Below are 17,045 nucleotides of genomic sequence, written 5' to 3' on the forward strand. Positions count from 1 at the left end.
GTAGAATACTGTAAAATGATGATATGTTGATGTTTGTGTCTCTCTCAGGCTCAGTACATGTTTCTGCATCAAAGCACTCTGGATCTGCTGTCTGCTAAAGGAAACAGTCAGTCCATCTGGTTTGTAAATTACTCCGCTCTGGAGAAGATGGACTCGCTGGATGCGATGGAGGGTAAAATTGTTTGTCAGAAAGTTGCAAGGAATCCCTAAATTTAAGAAAACCCTTTGCAATGATACCCTTACAATAAAAACTAAGGGTTTTTTAACTTTCTTAGGGGGTTTGTTGCAACTGGGCAGTGGGATGCTGACTAAAAAGACAAAGATTTGAACCTTGCAAGGGTTGATCCATAAACTATCACCATTATGGCCTTGAGCAAGACACTTAACCTCAAGTTACTCTGGGGAATTGTCCCTGTAGCGTAAAGGCCCCTGCACACTTCATACGAAATCGAAGAACGAATGGGTGTGACATCATTTAGAACAAAATCTAGCCAAAAGGAAGTTTTTTTTTTTTAGTTCATTTCGATGGTTCGTAACAGCTGGCCACCACGAACTTTCAGGAAAACTTCTTACCTTCTTGCTGCCATTGGTCCACTTCATTGGTTTGGGTGACCTGGAGCTCCACCTACTTTGAGGTCGAACTCTAATTCCCTATCGGTCAGTTAAGATCAGTCAACATGAACACAATGGCATGTAGTTATTAGCGAGCTGGTGCAAAATAAAACGTTGTTGTTATTAGCGAGCTGGTGCAAATTTACACAATAACAAGTCAAAAGGAATCAAATCTACTCAAATACTCTGAAGTGCCCACTTATTCTGTTGTTTGATATGCTGCTTCACTCATGTGATGTCTACAGCGAAAGCCATTCACACATCTGCCCAAATTAAATTTGCCTATCATCATTCCTTTGTCTGTATTCTACCCATTAACACTCTTTTATACAGTACACCCATCTTTGCAGCACTGGCAGTATCAGTGTCATCATTTACAATAACAAGTAATAATATAATAATAACAATTACAGTCAACAAAGTGTTATTGGAGCATATTACAGCAACGTTTAGTGTGTTAGCGCATTAGCAACATGAATGCAAAAGGTAAACATTACAAATTACACATTATTTACTGTGTGTATTACTTTAATTCATCATTGAGCAGTTAAAACAGCTTCTTTTATTGATTCTACTCATAGAATTTCATATTAGTTTTAGATGTTTTACATGCAGTCTTGAGCATCCTCATATTTTAATGCTCCTCTAGTCTAAACGCCTCCCCCAGCGGTGTGACCGGTGACTGAATGTTCACAAAAAGCATGCTGTTGCTCAGGTGTTTCGAACTTCTTTTTGGCTCTGAGCGAACAAACAAAGTAGCACTTCACTGTGAGTTGCATTAAAGTCGTGAAATAAATTTCTCTGGCCTCAATCATATGTGCAATTAAGTGGGTGAATCTCACAAAGAAAAGTCTTGCAGCATACTGTATAAAGCATATTTTTAACACCATTAAGATTTTTTTTACTGTAATGCAAAAAATCCTGAATACACAACACTAATCTGTAACACTGTAATGAAAATCATACTATCTGGACACAGTTTTATTTTATTTGTTATTAAAATATGCTTATTTTTTAGCATGCAAAATATAATTTTGCATATTTCTTTTATTTATTTCTAGTTAAAATACAGGTTTTGCGAGATTCATCCAAATAAAGATTCTGTTCTGTTTTGCGTTGATGAAACAGGCCACATCCACACCAATATGTTTTCACTTGAAAATGCATTAATAGGAGGCCTGGGTAGCTCAGCAAGTAAAGACGCTGACTACCACACCTGGAGTCACAAGTTCGAATCCAGGGTGTGCTGATTGACTCCAGTCATTCTTCCTAAGCAAGTAATTGACCCGGGTTCTAGGGAGGGTAGAGTCACGTTGGGTTAACCTCATCGTGGTCGCTATAATGTGGTTCTCACTCTCGGTGGGGCACGTGGTGAGTTGTGCGTGGATGCCGCGGAGAATAGCGTGAAGCCTCCACACGTGCTACATCTCCACGGTAATGCGCTCAACAAGCCACGTGAAAAGATGCGCGGATTGACGGTCTCAGACACGGAGGCAACTGAGATTCGTCCTCCGCCACCCAGATTGAGGCGAGTCACTACACCACCACGAGGACTTAGAGCGCATTGGGAATTGGGCATTCCAAATTGGGGAGGAAAAAAGAAGAAAATGCATTAATCCTCCACCGAAAATAAATCGTTTTAAAAACGCTCTCCATTAACTCAACCCAACTCATCTTTATTTATATAGCACTTTTTAAATGTTAACGTTATCCAAAGTGCTTCACAATTTTTGTGGAATAAACAATACAAAGGAAGAAAACAACAGAACATCAGAGACATACATTAATAACACACTTGAAAATTTCTTCACTCGCTTAAAAATGAATTCATTACTCAGACTTCAAAGCTAATTCAAAAATATAAAATGTCAACTTTGATTTAAAAATCTCAATTGAAGGGGAGGACTGGATGTGAATAGGGAGATCATTCCATAACTTGGGGTAACCACAGAAAAGTCTCGATCACGTTTAGATTTCTGTCTAGAGCTTGGAACTGCTAACAGCATTTGGTTGCACGATCTCAATAGCCTAAAGGAATTATAGGGCCTAAGAAGGTCATTGATGTACTGTGGAGACTGGCCATGTAGTGCTTTAAATACAAACAATAATATTTTAAAGTCGACTCTGTACTTATATGGCAACCAGAGAAGGGAAGACATGATGGGAGTAATATGTTCCTTTTTTCTGGTGCCAGTCAGTAACCTGGCTGCCACATTCTGCACAAGTTGTAGACGGGATAACTGCTTATGACCAATTCCCGAGTAGAGGGAATTACAGTAGTCGATGCGGGATGAAATAAAATCATGAATTATCACCTCCAGATCTTTAAATCCAAGAAAAGGCTTTATTTTAGAAATAACTCTAAGATGATAGTAGCTGCTTTTAACTATAGAATGTATCTGCTCATTTAAAGTAAGAGCTGAATCTAGTATTACACCAAGATTGCTCACATTGTCCTTTACACTAATCGCTAGTGGTGCAAGTGTATGGGCTAATGCCTCTTTAGATTTAGATGGGCCAAAAATAACAACTTCTGATTTATTGTCGTTTAACCGAAGAAAGATATTAGATAGCCAACACTTAACATCCTTCAAACAATTGAAGTAAAGCTGTGTCGTCGGCATACAAATGATAAGAAATTCCATGCTGGCGGCAGATAGATCCTAGAGGGTGCACATATAATGAGAATAATATGGGGCCCAGTACAGAGCCTTGAGGAAGACCATATTTTAAAAGAGCTGAAGATGATGCTGAATTTCCAATTTTAACAGAAAATGTTCTATCCCTTAAACCATTTTAGCACAGTCCCCTGAATGCCAACCTCACACTTCAACTGATCCAAAAGGATAGCATGGTCAATAGTGTCGAAGGAAGCGCTAAGGTCTAACATAATTAAAATAGCAGAGAGACCGGAGTTGACGGCTAATAAAATATCATTAAAAACTTTAAAAAGAGCAGACTCTGTGCTGTGATGAGCTCTAAATCCCGACTGGAATCTGTCCAAAATATCATTCTCTACTAAAAATGAAGAAAGCTGAGACAAAACAACTTTCTCTAAATACTTCGATAAAAATGGCCATTTAGAAATAGGACGATAATTGTTTAAAATAGCAGGATCAAGATTTATTTGTTTTTTTGTTGTTGTTTTTTTAACCCCTTTTCTCCCAATTTGGAATGCCTAATTCCCACTACTCAGTAGGTCCTCGTGGTGGCACGGTTACTCACCTCACTCCGGGTGGCGGAGGACAAGTCTCAGTTGCGTCCGCTTCTGAGACCGTCAATCCGCGCATCTTATCACGTGGCTCATTGTGCATGACACCGCGGAGACTCACAGCATGTGGAAGCTCATGCTACTCTCCGCGATCCACGCACAATTTACCACACGCCCCATTGAGACCGAGAACTACTAATCGCGACCACGAGGAGGTCACCCCATTTGACTCTACCCTCCCTAGCAACTGGGCCAATTTGGTTGCTTAGGAGACCTGGCTGGAGTCAAAGATTTGTATTTTTTAATAAGAGGCTGAACCACTGCCCGTGTAAGACAGATAGGAGCAATACCATTCGATACAGAACTGTTAATCATAGACTGCACACTAGGCCCCACGATATCAAACAAATCCTTCAACATATGTGGGGGGACAGGAGCAGATGGGGAAGTTGAAGGATTTACTTGCTCTATTATAGTAGCTAGAGATGACAGAGTTATAAGCACAAATTGGGGGAAAACAGCGGAGACAGAGCAATACCATACCGGGTTATGTGTAGATACAATCTGTGATCTAATAAGCTCAATCTTATGTAAGAATAAATTTAGGAAGTTTCAATAAAGGATGTACTTGATAGTTGTAGCAATTTGCTTACAGTACTAAATAAAATTCTAGGATTGTGCCATTATCACATGCTCTCTAAAACGATGACATTAAGAAACTGAAAACAGATTTTTCAATATGTTTTCGTTTAAATACACATCGATTTTCTTACGTTTCCGTCTCTCATCCACAGTGGAACGTGTTTTCCAATCAACCGAAAATAGCATTTCCATATACTTTGAAAACAATGACATTAGGAAACTGAAAATTGAGCATTTAAAAAGAGATAAGTGTGGACGTGGCCTTAGTAACTGTATCTTGCCTATTGTCTCCTTTCAGGTGATGTTGAATTGGAATGGGAGGAGACAACAATGTAAAAAGGACATTTGTTTCTTGTGAATTCTTACTCTCTTTGATGGTTGTGAGGAGACATGGGACAAACTCATGAAATCCCTACACAGACGCTGGGACTCTGGATCTCGGGGCCAACCAGTGAAGAAGAATATAAGAGGAAAATACACAATGCAGTAACAAACTTGTGTTTTCTCACCTAAACAGATCGTCTCTGTCTCATAACTTCTGATTTACATGTACCAAACACTATCATCCATCAAAGTTTTCTCAAAGTTCTTACCCAACTAAAGCACCTCTTTTCTTTTAGAATATGCTTCACCTCATACATTTAGTTCAAAATTGAACAGCCCCCATAGTACTGAGAGTCTGTTTCCAAAGAAAGTCGAACAAGTGATTTGGGACGAGTCATACCGCAAACAGTTTCCTCATTATGGTACATGGATTCAGACAGGTCCCAAGCATCTTGCGTCTACTGTTACACAACTTTACTATGTTTAGAATATTGGTGTAATGAGTAAGCTGTAATGAACATTTGGAACTAAGGCAATCATAAGAAACAAGGATTTCTAGGGTGCTTGTCTTTGTAAAGCTGCTTTGATGACATTTAAAGTGATATCTTCATTTATAAAGCTATAGATGTGTTTTATCGGAGAGGATCAACTTCTATTAAATACTACAGTTTCTTATTTTTTTGATGGTAAAATATTTTCTCCTATCCAGTTGAATGTGCAGAGACAACTTTAAGCCACTGGTAGAGTGATTTCCTGAAGAGTCTAAAGTGGTTCTGTGACACTTTCAAAACATTGCTCTATTTGTTTGAGCAGTCCGACATCAGCCTCTGGCTCAGCCAATGGCGTGAGTTTGGGGCGGGACTACTAATCTGTCCAAACATGGACAGATGGGAAATTTCTGAAGCCTGTTTGGAAAGTCATCATTTTGCAATTCAGTTAGGTGCTGCTAGTGGCACAGAAATTACGCACTTAACCTTTGATAAGATTGAAGAAGCATTAATGTATAATAATGTATTTAATATATAATCAAATAGAATTGCAGTAGTTTACCCCTCTTTATAGTCATTCTTTTTCTTCACCCACTATGCATGACAATGTCTGGTCCTATTTGTACAATAGTCTAGATAGTTTGAGAGATCTGACATGTATGGGAATTTACCTGCAGTGCGAAAAATGCACTGATGCCCTTCACACACAAGTTATGGCTATCCAGTGGTGCTCTCCCATTTATTCAGTCTATATGTTATTTGTTTGATAGCCATCTGTTTCAGAAATGAACGAGAAACACCTTCCATAACCTTATCCCTAAAGTTAGAGCATAACAAGTTTATGTATACATTTTATGTAAATTAAAATATAAATTATTACCTGTTAAGTCATTATTGTCTTTTAGTGCTTTTTTCACTCATTTGTGTAACAGGTAGGGAGTGAGAGGAAACATATGTCATCTCACACATTTCTAAAAAAAAAAATAGTCAGAAATCGCTTTGATTTATCTTCAGTTATTATTAAGCCAAATGAGTTACTACATCAGATGTCATTCATTTTTCTTGTGTGAAGATATGAACATCAACAGTACTGGTGTTTTGAAATAAATCTTCTGAAGATGTTTGTGGATTGTTTTTGAGTTGTCTTGCAGCTGCTTTAAGGGTCATTCCTACAATTCGTTGCCTTTTAAGACCCCATTGCAAGTTGTGGTATATTTATAATGTTTAATTGTACTCAGTTACAACTTTTATAGGTTTTGTTAAAATAATGAAGACTACCTATAGTGTTGCACTCTACAGTGGGCCTAGAAGTCACATTTTAAATAATTGAAATAATTTTCAATCATTGCACGATTGTAATTTTCTCAGGTTTGAGCATGCAGTCAAACATCTTTAACCAAAATTAAGTGCTAAATCATAGGATTATATATATATATATATATATATATATATATATATATATATATATATATATATATATACACTGTAAAAAAATGTCTGTCATTTTAACGGTAAAAGACTGTAAAAATTCTATAGAATATTTACTGTAAAATATACAGTAACATTTTTTTATATATTTTAAAAAATACAGTAGTTTTTACAATAAAATGTTGTAAAAATTACATTTTTTATATGTAAAAATTATGATTTTCCTGTATAATTAATGGTAAAAATGTACATTATGTTTAACAAGACTTTTTACTTTTTACAGTAAGTTATTGTTAAAATTACAGTAAAAAACAATTATCGGGCTTTCCCACAATTCCCTGCATGACCCATCATATTTCATTATATTTAAGGGAATAGTTATGTTTCTTCTTATTTTTGATATCAGTTATGTACATTGGGATGTTCTGTTTTATATTTGATGTAGTTTAGTTCATGTTTACTGCATTATTTAAATTTCACATGTGTTACCCTGATGGTGTTTAGTGTTTGTGTGAGTGACACTGAGCACTGTCTCTACATGTTTATTGGTCATTGCTCCTGGAAGAGCCACTATTGGTGAACTTCATGTCATCATGTGCTCTTCTGTCATTTTTTCAGTGATTAACAAAACCTTATAAAGTAAAAAGCAGATTTTTACAGTTTCAGAAATGTAATATTAAGTTTATCAAAATTTTTTACTGTATATTTTTTTGTTTTTTTACAGTGCCAACGTGGTCATGTAAATTACAACAGTTTTAAACTGTAAAATTTACAGGTTCTATAAAGTTGTTTACATTTTTACTGTATTTTTTACATAATTATTCTGGAAATCACAGCTGGCAGTTTTTTTTTTTTTTTTTTAAATAACAGGACTTTTTTTACAGTGTATATATATATATATAAACATTTCTATGCAATTAAGTGTTTAGTATTATGTTCTCTCATTAACGTATTCATTGCCGTAAATGTCATTTTTTACTTTAATAGAGGAGGTGTCTCTTGATTAATTGTCCACCCTGTTATCATACTGTGACCTTTACCTAAATATATACTGTATGTTATGTAATGACATCACACACATTGGAGGTGAGTTATTTTAAGCACTTAACTCTTTTGTTTTATTTATGTTTTCCTTTATTTTGTCATGTTAGTCATATATGGTAAGCATAATATGTCCACATAATATGTTATGGGAAGATGGCCGGGTCTTAATGGCTTTTATGAGAAGTTTCACCTTTTCTCTTTTACTTTGAAGAGAATGAGTGTGCAAGCACCCTATAGCAGCAGCCCAGCACCTTGGACAGCACCGTTGAAGCGTTATACAACAAAGAGAAAACTCTGGAGAACAAGGTTCATAGAGCTCAAGGCCCCGCTTCTTCAGAGAAAGGCCCAGTAGCAACTTTTGGGGGGAGATGTTTGGGGATTAGGGTACAATGAGGCTAAAGTCCCCCTGGGATAAAAGGTACTTTTTATTTTATTTTTCTTTCAAAACACTAAACATCTGTTTGTCACTATACACTGCAAAATTTCCCTGATCCATGAGAACATTGTGTGTAATGTCGTCTGATAAGTAAAGGATAGTATTTGGGGTGCTATGACAAATAGTCACCATTGATGTTGCGTTTTAACCATTTTCAATCACCTTTTGACCTTTTGCATCATGCTGCTTAAAACAGATTTAGATGAAGTCCTGACAATGCTTGAAATTCCATGTCAACTATTGTAACTATGTGAAAATATTTATTTAGTGCAACAAAATCCATGTAAACAAAACATGAATAGAAGGAGAAAATAATGTATGAAGCTAAATAATTTCATTAAGGCCTATATGAAGAAACACTGTAAATATAAGTAATAACTATATAAACATACCTTTTAACGAGCAGGTTATATTGCAGATTAACTGCTCATACTTTTATTCTGTGTGCACTTACTGCATCTTTTCATGAATAAATTATGCAGATTACTGTGTACTATGTATTATTTTACTTTTTTGCCTATTTTATCTCTGCTGCTGTTTCATTTGTTGCCACATTTAGTTATTTGTCATGTGGTGATTAATGAGAGATCATATTAATTAGCCTATATAATTTGTTGTGGTTGACAGCATTAATGTGGTTTGCAGGTTAAATATTGAGGTTCTTGTTCATCTATCAACAAGATACATCAAATGATCCATTTAATTCATAGTAACTAAAGAGGCAGCCTTCACAACATCATACGGATATATCTGATAAGCAGATCCAATTTATTCCTCACACTATTCGATTCTATGGCATCATGGTTGTCATGGCATTTGGAGCTGGTCATTTGTGACATCATAAAGGAGAAAGTTATACGAGGTGAATGGGGTGCAGTAGTGCCTTAATTGGCATTTTATTGAGATTAGAGATTTTCTCCATCATGTAATATAAAGTGAAAGCTGAAAATTATTTTTTAAACGAATACCGGGCGTCGCTCTGAGGTGCTTGCCATTTGATTAGGTTTAGCTACTAGCATGGGGTGCAGCACTCTGGGAGGGGCTACCAGGTATCTGGCTCCAGTTTAGGGAATTCAGTCCCCTATGTTGGGGAATCTCTTAGATTTAGTGGTGGGGTGGGATGCAGCCAGGGCGGAGCTGCTAGTTCACCCCAGGGAATCATTTGGAGCTTGAAATAGGGTGTGCCCCACAAGGTGGTGTGTGGGACACAGGGTGGGCCCTGGTTTTATAAGATCTGAAGTATAACGCCAACCACCTAATTTTTGCACGTCAGTGATTTCTCTTTCTACTAAAGCAGTCAATCGATTAAAAAAAATTCTAGAATTAATTATATTACGTGATTAATTAATTGAATTAATCACAGTTAATAGCACATCTCTTTTTTTTTTTTTGCTAAGAAACCCCCCAGATATATAAGCTTATAATATATTAAATATAATTAAATATATACTTAAAAATGAAAATATTGAATTAAAATGTAATTGCAATTATAAAATAATATTTAAAATGATAAAACAATATTAAAATATCATACAAATCTATTCATTTTTACATGTTATTAATAGGTCTATTTACTTAAAATATTAAAAAAGGAATATATTAAAATTATAAATATGATATATTGAATAAATATAAATGTATATAATTTGAATACATTGAGGTAATATAAAAAGTTACTTTAGACGTCAAACAAAATATTTTTTGTTTTATTTTCATATCATTGACTATAAGCCTATCACTAGCGAACAATCCAAGCAATCTATTCTGCAATTGAGTTTGTCAATCTGTCAGAGGAAGATAGGGCTGTTCTCACAGTACGTTTTTGCTTTCTATCTGCGCTAATTTTGTTGGTCTGCGTACAAATGTGTCGTATGTTTGCGTCGCAATTGAAAGGTTTTCAGGGTCTCACGCCAAAACATTTTTTGGATGTGTCAAATTAAACATACTTTGAAACTTTAAAAAAAACACTCAATCCCTATAGCTGCAGTTGTACTGACTGTCCCCTGCTGAATGCAACTCGCAAAAACATGAAGATGGTACTTCGGGGCCTGGGTAGCTCAGTGGTAAAGACGCTGGCTACCACCCCTGGAGTTTGCTAGATCACTAGTTCAAATCCCAGGGCGTGCTGAGTGACTCCAGCCAGGTCTCCTAAGCAACCAAATTGGCCCAGTTGCTAGGGAGGGTAGAGTCACACGGGGTAACCTCCTCGTGGTCGCTATAATGTTGTTCGGTGGGGCACGTGGTGAGTTGAGCGTGGCTGCCATGGTGGATGGCATGAAGCCTCCACACGCTCTATGTCTCTGTGGCAACGCGCTCAACAAGCCACGTGATAAGATGTGCGGGTTGACGATCTCAGACGCAGAGGCAACTGGGATTTGTCCTCCGCCACCTGGACTGAGGCGAATCACTACGCGACCACGAGGACTTACAAGCGCATTGGGAATTAGGGCATTCCAAATTGGGAGAAAAAAGGGAAAAAAATACGTACGATCAGGGGGCATGATTAATTGTGTACATTTTTAACACGTTATTTATTTATTTTATTTTTTTATAATTAATTGTACTAAATTAACATGTTTAATCCACAGCCATAGTTATTTATTTTAAAATTATTATTTGTCAGTTATTTTTTTACATGAACATTGGTTTTCATCCAAATTGTTAATTAGTTGGCAATTTGAGGATACAACTCGACTAATGTCTTTTCTAATTATGTTTTTGATAAATGAAGTAGTTCATATTTATTCATGCAAATAAGTGCTAATGTTTCTAATTAGTCCCCATCAGTGAGTCAAGACTGAAATGTCAAGTCTAATCAACATGCCAGCAGTAGGAAGGTAATGGATTGGCTCTATAGTATTTGAAAAAGTTGAGAATATCATATTAATTGGCTGCTTATCATAACAAAAGCAGATTTCTGTCTCTAATGTGTCATCATGATATTTCATTCTCAAGGCATTGTAAATACAGTATACAGTACATCACAATCACAAACACACATGATTAGTTCTACTTTCTGCATGTTTAATTATCGTCGAGCTATGGTTGAGTGACATTGCATATACAGAATATGAGTGTATCAAGTGTCTTTACACTATATAAACTTCACAATAGTGCTCAATACAAATATAAATCGTACAAATCTAATAGATGGGACCATTGTTTTGACCAACGTGAGGTCATCTTCTTCTGACACACCATTTTTGTTCTCTCTCCGTTGTCTTTTTTTAATTGACTTGTTCTGGAAAAGATTTTGCATTTGAGCCAAAATGTTTCATTTGGAATTTGACCTAAGACCGAAACTACAGAGCCAAATGGGTGTTTATGAGTTTTCAGGATGGAATTTATGGAACATATTAACAAAATAAGTGCGGGTTCTTCACAGTCGGAAAATGACCCCTCTCTGGGTTCAAATAAATATGTTGCGTTCTCAGAAGCATGTGTTACTAACTACTAAACTAACATTGCAAATTAATAACTTCGGACTCCAACTAGTGTGGTAGAAGACGTTGCATGAATTCAGTGGTGCCAGGAACATATCTGAGCAGGTGTCCATGAAGAAAAGACTGTATTTGATCAGCACATCTTAATGCATCTAAATCACAGCTGTGCAAACTATACAATAAAGCTTTTCATTCTACTACTTTGTATGAATAAATGTATAAAGATTTATAAATGCATTTATTTTTTATTTTTTTGCTGCTTTTCTGTAATTTGTCTGTGTCTAAGCACAGAATGACATCATTTCCAATAACGCCTTGGAAAAAATAAATAAATATGCAGATAATATAATGAATGAAAACCCCAACGAAGAAAATAGAAACATAAATATTAGTGTTGTGCATCTTAAATATACTCCCAATAAAAGCTCTTTATAGATATCTGCACATGTGAAACATATGAAACTTTTATAAAATGCAATACAGAAAACGTGAGTTGTAAGTGGCAAACACAAACATAATTCACCAGATCATTTTAAAACACAAAGGTATTTTCAAAGATAATTCAACATAAAATTTTCGATAAACAAGCATTTTAAGTGATATGTTTTAAAAATATACAATTTCTCAGTCATAGCCTTGTAGTATATAACATTTGATATTTTCTCAGAGGTTGAATGCGCACCTGGTTATCACATGAAGCTACCTGAGCACCAGGCTTGATCACTGTTACACGCTACAGAGTCGCTCTATACAAACCGACACAATACAAAAGGTGGATTGCGATGATTAGGGGGGTTAAAACTGACCCCTGCCTTTATTACAGACATCAGACACAAAATGTCACCACCCTCTTTAAAATGTAAAGTTTTTACTCTATGACACTAAAATATGTTCTATATATTTACACTCAAAACAGCCCACATTATCCAAGTGAAAAGAAAAAAATGGGAACACTATAGCTTTCATTAAATCAGTCATTAAAAAGCATTATAGAATGCTTAACAGATCAATAAAGCACTTGGATGTGGATTTCAATGCAGATTAGAAACTCACAATGGGCAGAAAAGTGCTTTCATGAAGACATCGAAATTCGATTGTGGCGAGAAAGAAGTCAGGATCCGGGTATACAAGCATTTTAAAGGGATTAATGATCAGACAGAGCAGTCAATACCCTTATTACGTACAAGATGTACGGCTCAACCCAGACCATGACAAGATCAAACATTTCTCCAAATAGGACTGGAACAGGGAAAGCTTTGATGGGATATGAAGAAGAAAAAAAATATGATGCCAAATACAGGGAATTTGTAGCCTTTATCCAGTAAGTTAATAATCCTTGAGTGGCCAAGTAAGAGGTCTGACCTAAATCTCATGAAAAACCTTTTAGTGTCTGGAAGTTTCAATGACAGTTAGCGATTTTAGATGAGTGAATGTGACCACTGGCGATGCAACAAAATTGAGCAGAATTAGATTTATGCAAATGAGCAGTGATGCGATATGGCAACTACCAATGGTAGTACAGACAGTGGAGCTCACATGATCTGCCTCCTGATACTTTTGTCAGAGTAGAAATGCCAAAGGACCCCCCCAACCCCGCCCCATTCAGATCAGGGGCAACACACAACATGGGTGTTAAAGGAGGAAAATCAAAATATATAAACTTCATTTTATTATGAGGATATGGTGAACACGCAAAGAAAGCCCCTCTTAAAGACTCGCTTTAAGGCCATGAGGACCCAACAATTATAAGTGTAGCTTCTTTTGATAGATGTGCCTTATAACAGTTTAAAATGAACTGTTTGTGCTGATTTCTTCATTTCAAATTGTATACAATATAGTTTAGTTCAAAGAATAAAGTTTATATACTGTCATTTACTCACCCTCATGTCATTCCAGACATTTGCTGAATTTTGTTTTTTTAAAGTGGAACTCAAAAGGAGAATTTGTGAAGGATTTTCATGCAATGGCAGTTCATAGTGTTTGTTAAGCTCCAAAAGGAGCAAAATAAAAAGATTAAAAACACCGTAAAGGTAATCCATATGACCTGCGTGCTATATACCAAATTTTCTGAAGTCGTACGAAAGCTTTGTGTAAGGATAAGACTAAAAATTAAGTCACCAAATTTGTTTTCCACAGAAAAAAAAAACAGCAGCATACAGGTTTGAACAACATGAGGGTGAGTAAATGCAAACAGGATGTACATTTTTGGGTGAGCTGCTCCTTTAACAGGTGTAAACACATCGATACGTGTACCTATATGTTCTCAGACTAGGCTGCGTGTCCCGCTGGAGTACCTGCGTTGACTCAGCAGGTGGCGTGGTGGTGGAGGGGTCGGAGGGCAAAACTGATGCGGGTGATAATAAGGAGGCGGGGGAGGAGGGAGGGGCGGCTGCTGCTTGCCGCCCTCCCGCGACCTGGTGGGCGTTGTGACGGCCGATTGGATGAGGCGATGGGCGGGGTTGTGGCTGAGGAACGCCTCCACGTGGCCACGGCCGGCGGCGTCGACGACGATCACCTTTACGATCTGCTGGCATTGGATGAGGGTTTCGGGTGAGATGGTGAGGGCGGAGCCAGGAGCGGGGCTAGGCAGGGCGGCCAGGTGTTGCTGAGCGCTGGGTGGGGCCAGAGCAGAGCTGAGTTGGTACGTTTGAAGCCTGTTGTGAATTGACACCTAGTTTAGAAACAGCCAGAAGCAGGAAGCGTTATCAGCCTGGCCTGCTGCACTCTCACGGCCCTCTGGTGCGGAAAACACGACAAGGCCATGCCACACAGCATGCAGGCAGCAAACACTCGGCATGACTAAATGTACATAAAGTGCAGTCGGCGTGGGTGAAAGCTATGGTACACAAATGAGCTCTTTGCAATGGGTCTCATTCTGTAACACTTGCGTACAACAACTTATGTGTTCGGAATATATGCAAAACTCCCAACTGATTCAAAACACTTTGCTCCAAATGCAATATGCAGTAGGGATGGGAATTGTAATTAATTTAATGATTCCAGTTTCGTTGACGGTTCCATTAATGATTCTTACTTCTGAGGAAAAATTATTTGGAAATAAGAAATGCAATTCTTATTGCATTTACTGCCCTCAGCAGCCTGTCGCCAAACAATGAGATCATTTCAGAGAACAGATATATAAAATCAGAGATAAATGTTATACAACTCTTGCAAAAGGCATATGACTTTTTCAAGACATTTTTAATCCAATACTTGGTCCTACTGTCAAAAATATTTAATAAAAAATCTAAACAAACTGAATGTGCTAACTTATTTCATTCATTTTTTGTTTTTGTTTTTCTAACATTTATAAGGTCTTGGTTCATTTTGAGCTGGACATGACAGAAGTTAGATTCACTAAAAAGAAATAGCATATAGGATTCATTCATTTGAGAATCGGACTACACTGGTCGCAATGTAGATTCAAAAGAACCAACTCATAAGTGTAATTTGTTCAGTATTCAGACTACACTCGAAACGCTGTGTGTTTTGTGCCGTAGATTCAAAAGAACCAGCTCATAAGAGTCATGTGTTTGGGAAATGAGCAACACTTGTCACAATGTAGACTCAAAAGAACCGGCTCATAAGAGTCATTCGTTCGGTATTCAGACTACACTGATCGTGATGTGTGTTTTGCGCTCTAGATTCAAAAGAACCGGTTCATAAGAGTCGTTTAATTGGGAAATGAGCAACACTGATCACAATGTAGACTCAAAAGGAACAGCTCATAAGAGTAATTCGTACAAGAATCAGACTACACTGGTGGCGCTGTGTGTTTTGCGCTGCAGATTCAAAAGAACCAGCTCATAAGAGTCATTTGTTTGGGAACCGAACAACACTGGTCATATTGTAGACTCAAAAGAACTGGCTCATAAGAATCATTCGTTTGGTATTCAGACTACACTGATCACGCTGTGTGTTTTGCACTCTAGATTCAAAAGAACCGGCTCACAGGAGTCATTTGTTTGGGAAATTAACAACACTGATCACAATGTAAACTCAAAAGAACTGGCTCATAAGAGTCATTCATTCGGTAATCAGACTACACTGGTTGCGCTGTGTGTTTTGCGCTGTAGATTCAAAAGAACCGGCTCATAAGAGTCATTAGTTCAGGTATCAGACTGGTCACGCTGTTTGTTTTGCGCCGTAGATTCAAAAGAACTGACTCATAAGAGTCATTTGTTTGGGAACCGAACAACACTGATCACGATGTAGATTCAAAAGAACCGGATCATCATAGTCATTCGTTCGGTAATTGGACTCAGGGCTGGATTGGTAATCTGGCATACTGGCCATTTTCCCGGTGGGCCGACGCACTTTGGGGCCAATCAGGGCCAGACTGGCCATCGGGAGAACTGGGCTGGCCGCGAAACGGGCCGAATGGGCTGCGATAAGCTGAAATGAGCCGCAGCGTTATGCAGAACGGGCCTCAAAACGGCGCCGCGATATGCTGAAGGGGGCAGTGATATGCCCCCCCCATACACACAGTTAGTGAAGGAGACCTAATTACTTTCTACTTGGATTATCATGATTTTAATAATTAAATGGTTTCCTTTTATTACTGTGCTGATAATCAGAGTGTATTTTTGTCCATTCATAAGAAACACCAAGCACCCCTTGAGGGCCTAGACACTTGGCAGCAAGCATTCCTATAAGATGTTGTGTAATTTGCACCTTGCCATGTGATAGACCTTGTTTGCATGTGTATATGTGTTATTAGTGTGGTATCCTCTGAACATGCTCACTTGTAGCCTGTCTGCCCACATTAACCTCATCTCTGTGCTGTTATTTTCCCCTTTGGTCTTTTTAATGAAAAATGGAAATTTTAATGAATATTCCAGTACAGGAAATATTGAAAATATTGCCAATGGTGTTTCTGGACTAATTTAACTACCTTCTCACCATTTCAAAAGTCTTTTACTTGATATGTTCTGTTGTTGAAAAACCTTTAACATTTTAAGCCAACATTTAAAGCTACTGTATGCCATTTTTTTTATTATACCAACCCTTATACTGACTTAGGGCGAATTCCAATCGAAAGTGATCATCCCTATGCCCTACTCACTACAAAGGACAAAGCTCTTAATGTGGGCTCTCTAAAGAGAGCATGGCATTACAGTTTGAATGTACCCATCACTAAATGTCTTATAAAAGGGCCCTTTGTGAAAAAATAAGTTTTCTTACTTTCATTTGGAAAGACTCTTCAAGTGGCGTCCCAATTCCAAAGTGCCCATCAAGGGTGCAAAAATGCAGTTTGGAAAACGTCCTTAACTAATTTTCAGTCCGATTTTTGTGGAGTCAGACTAACATACATAAAAGACTTGCAATTATAGCTTGGCTTCATCCAGCGTAGTTTATATACACATTAATCGGACTGGTCTCAATGTTTTGCATATTCCCCGAAAGACAAAGGTGAT

The 17,045-nt window shown here is 37.4% G+C and overlaps 2 protein-coding genes across 4 annotated transcripts in view; one reads left to right on the forward strand and one right to left on the reverse strand.

Moving 5' to 3' along the window:
* LOC127417121 (phosphatidylinositol phosphatase PTPRQ-like) overlaps positions 1-6,563 on the forward strand; it is a 76,828-nt gene extending 70,265 nt beyond the window's left edge. The window contains exons 56-57 of the mRNA XM_051656827.1: positions 49-172; positions 4,764-6,563. Of these exons, the coding sequence (XP_051512787.1) occupies positions 49-172; positions 4,764-4,801 (162 nt within the window). The 3' untranslated portion in view covers positions 4,802-6,563. The remainder of the gene's footprint in view (positions 1-48; positions 173-4,763) is intronic.
* Positions 6,564-12,068: 5,505 nt separating this feature from the next.
* Positions 12,069-17,045, reverse strand: part of LOC127417367 (IQ motif and SEC7 domain-containing protein 3-like) — a 47,503-nt gene continuing 42,526 nt past the window's right edge. The window contains exon 15 of one of the 3 annotated variants that reach the window (XM_051657353.1): positions 12,069-14,299. In XM_051657353.1, the coding sequence (XP_051513313.1) occupies positions 13,892-14,299 (408 nt within the window). In that variant the 3' untranslated portion in view covers positions 12,069-13,891. The remainder of the gene's footprint in view (positions 14,300-17,045) is intronic. The other 2 variants (XM_051657355.1, XM_051657354.1) reach the window with 2 other exon arrangements.

Source organism: Myxocyprinus asiaticus, chromosome 26 (assembly GCF_019703515.2).
Source record: "Myxocyprinus asiaticus isolate MX2 ecotype Aquarium Trade chromosome 26, UBuf_Myxa_2, whole genome shotgun sequence".
NCBI lineage: Eukaryota > Metazoa > Chordata > Actinopteri > Cypriniformes > Catostomidae > Myxocyprinus > Myxocyprinus asiaticus.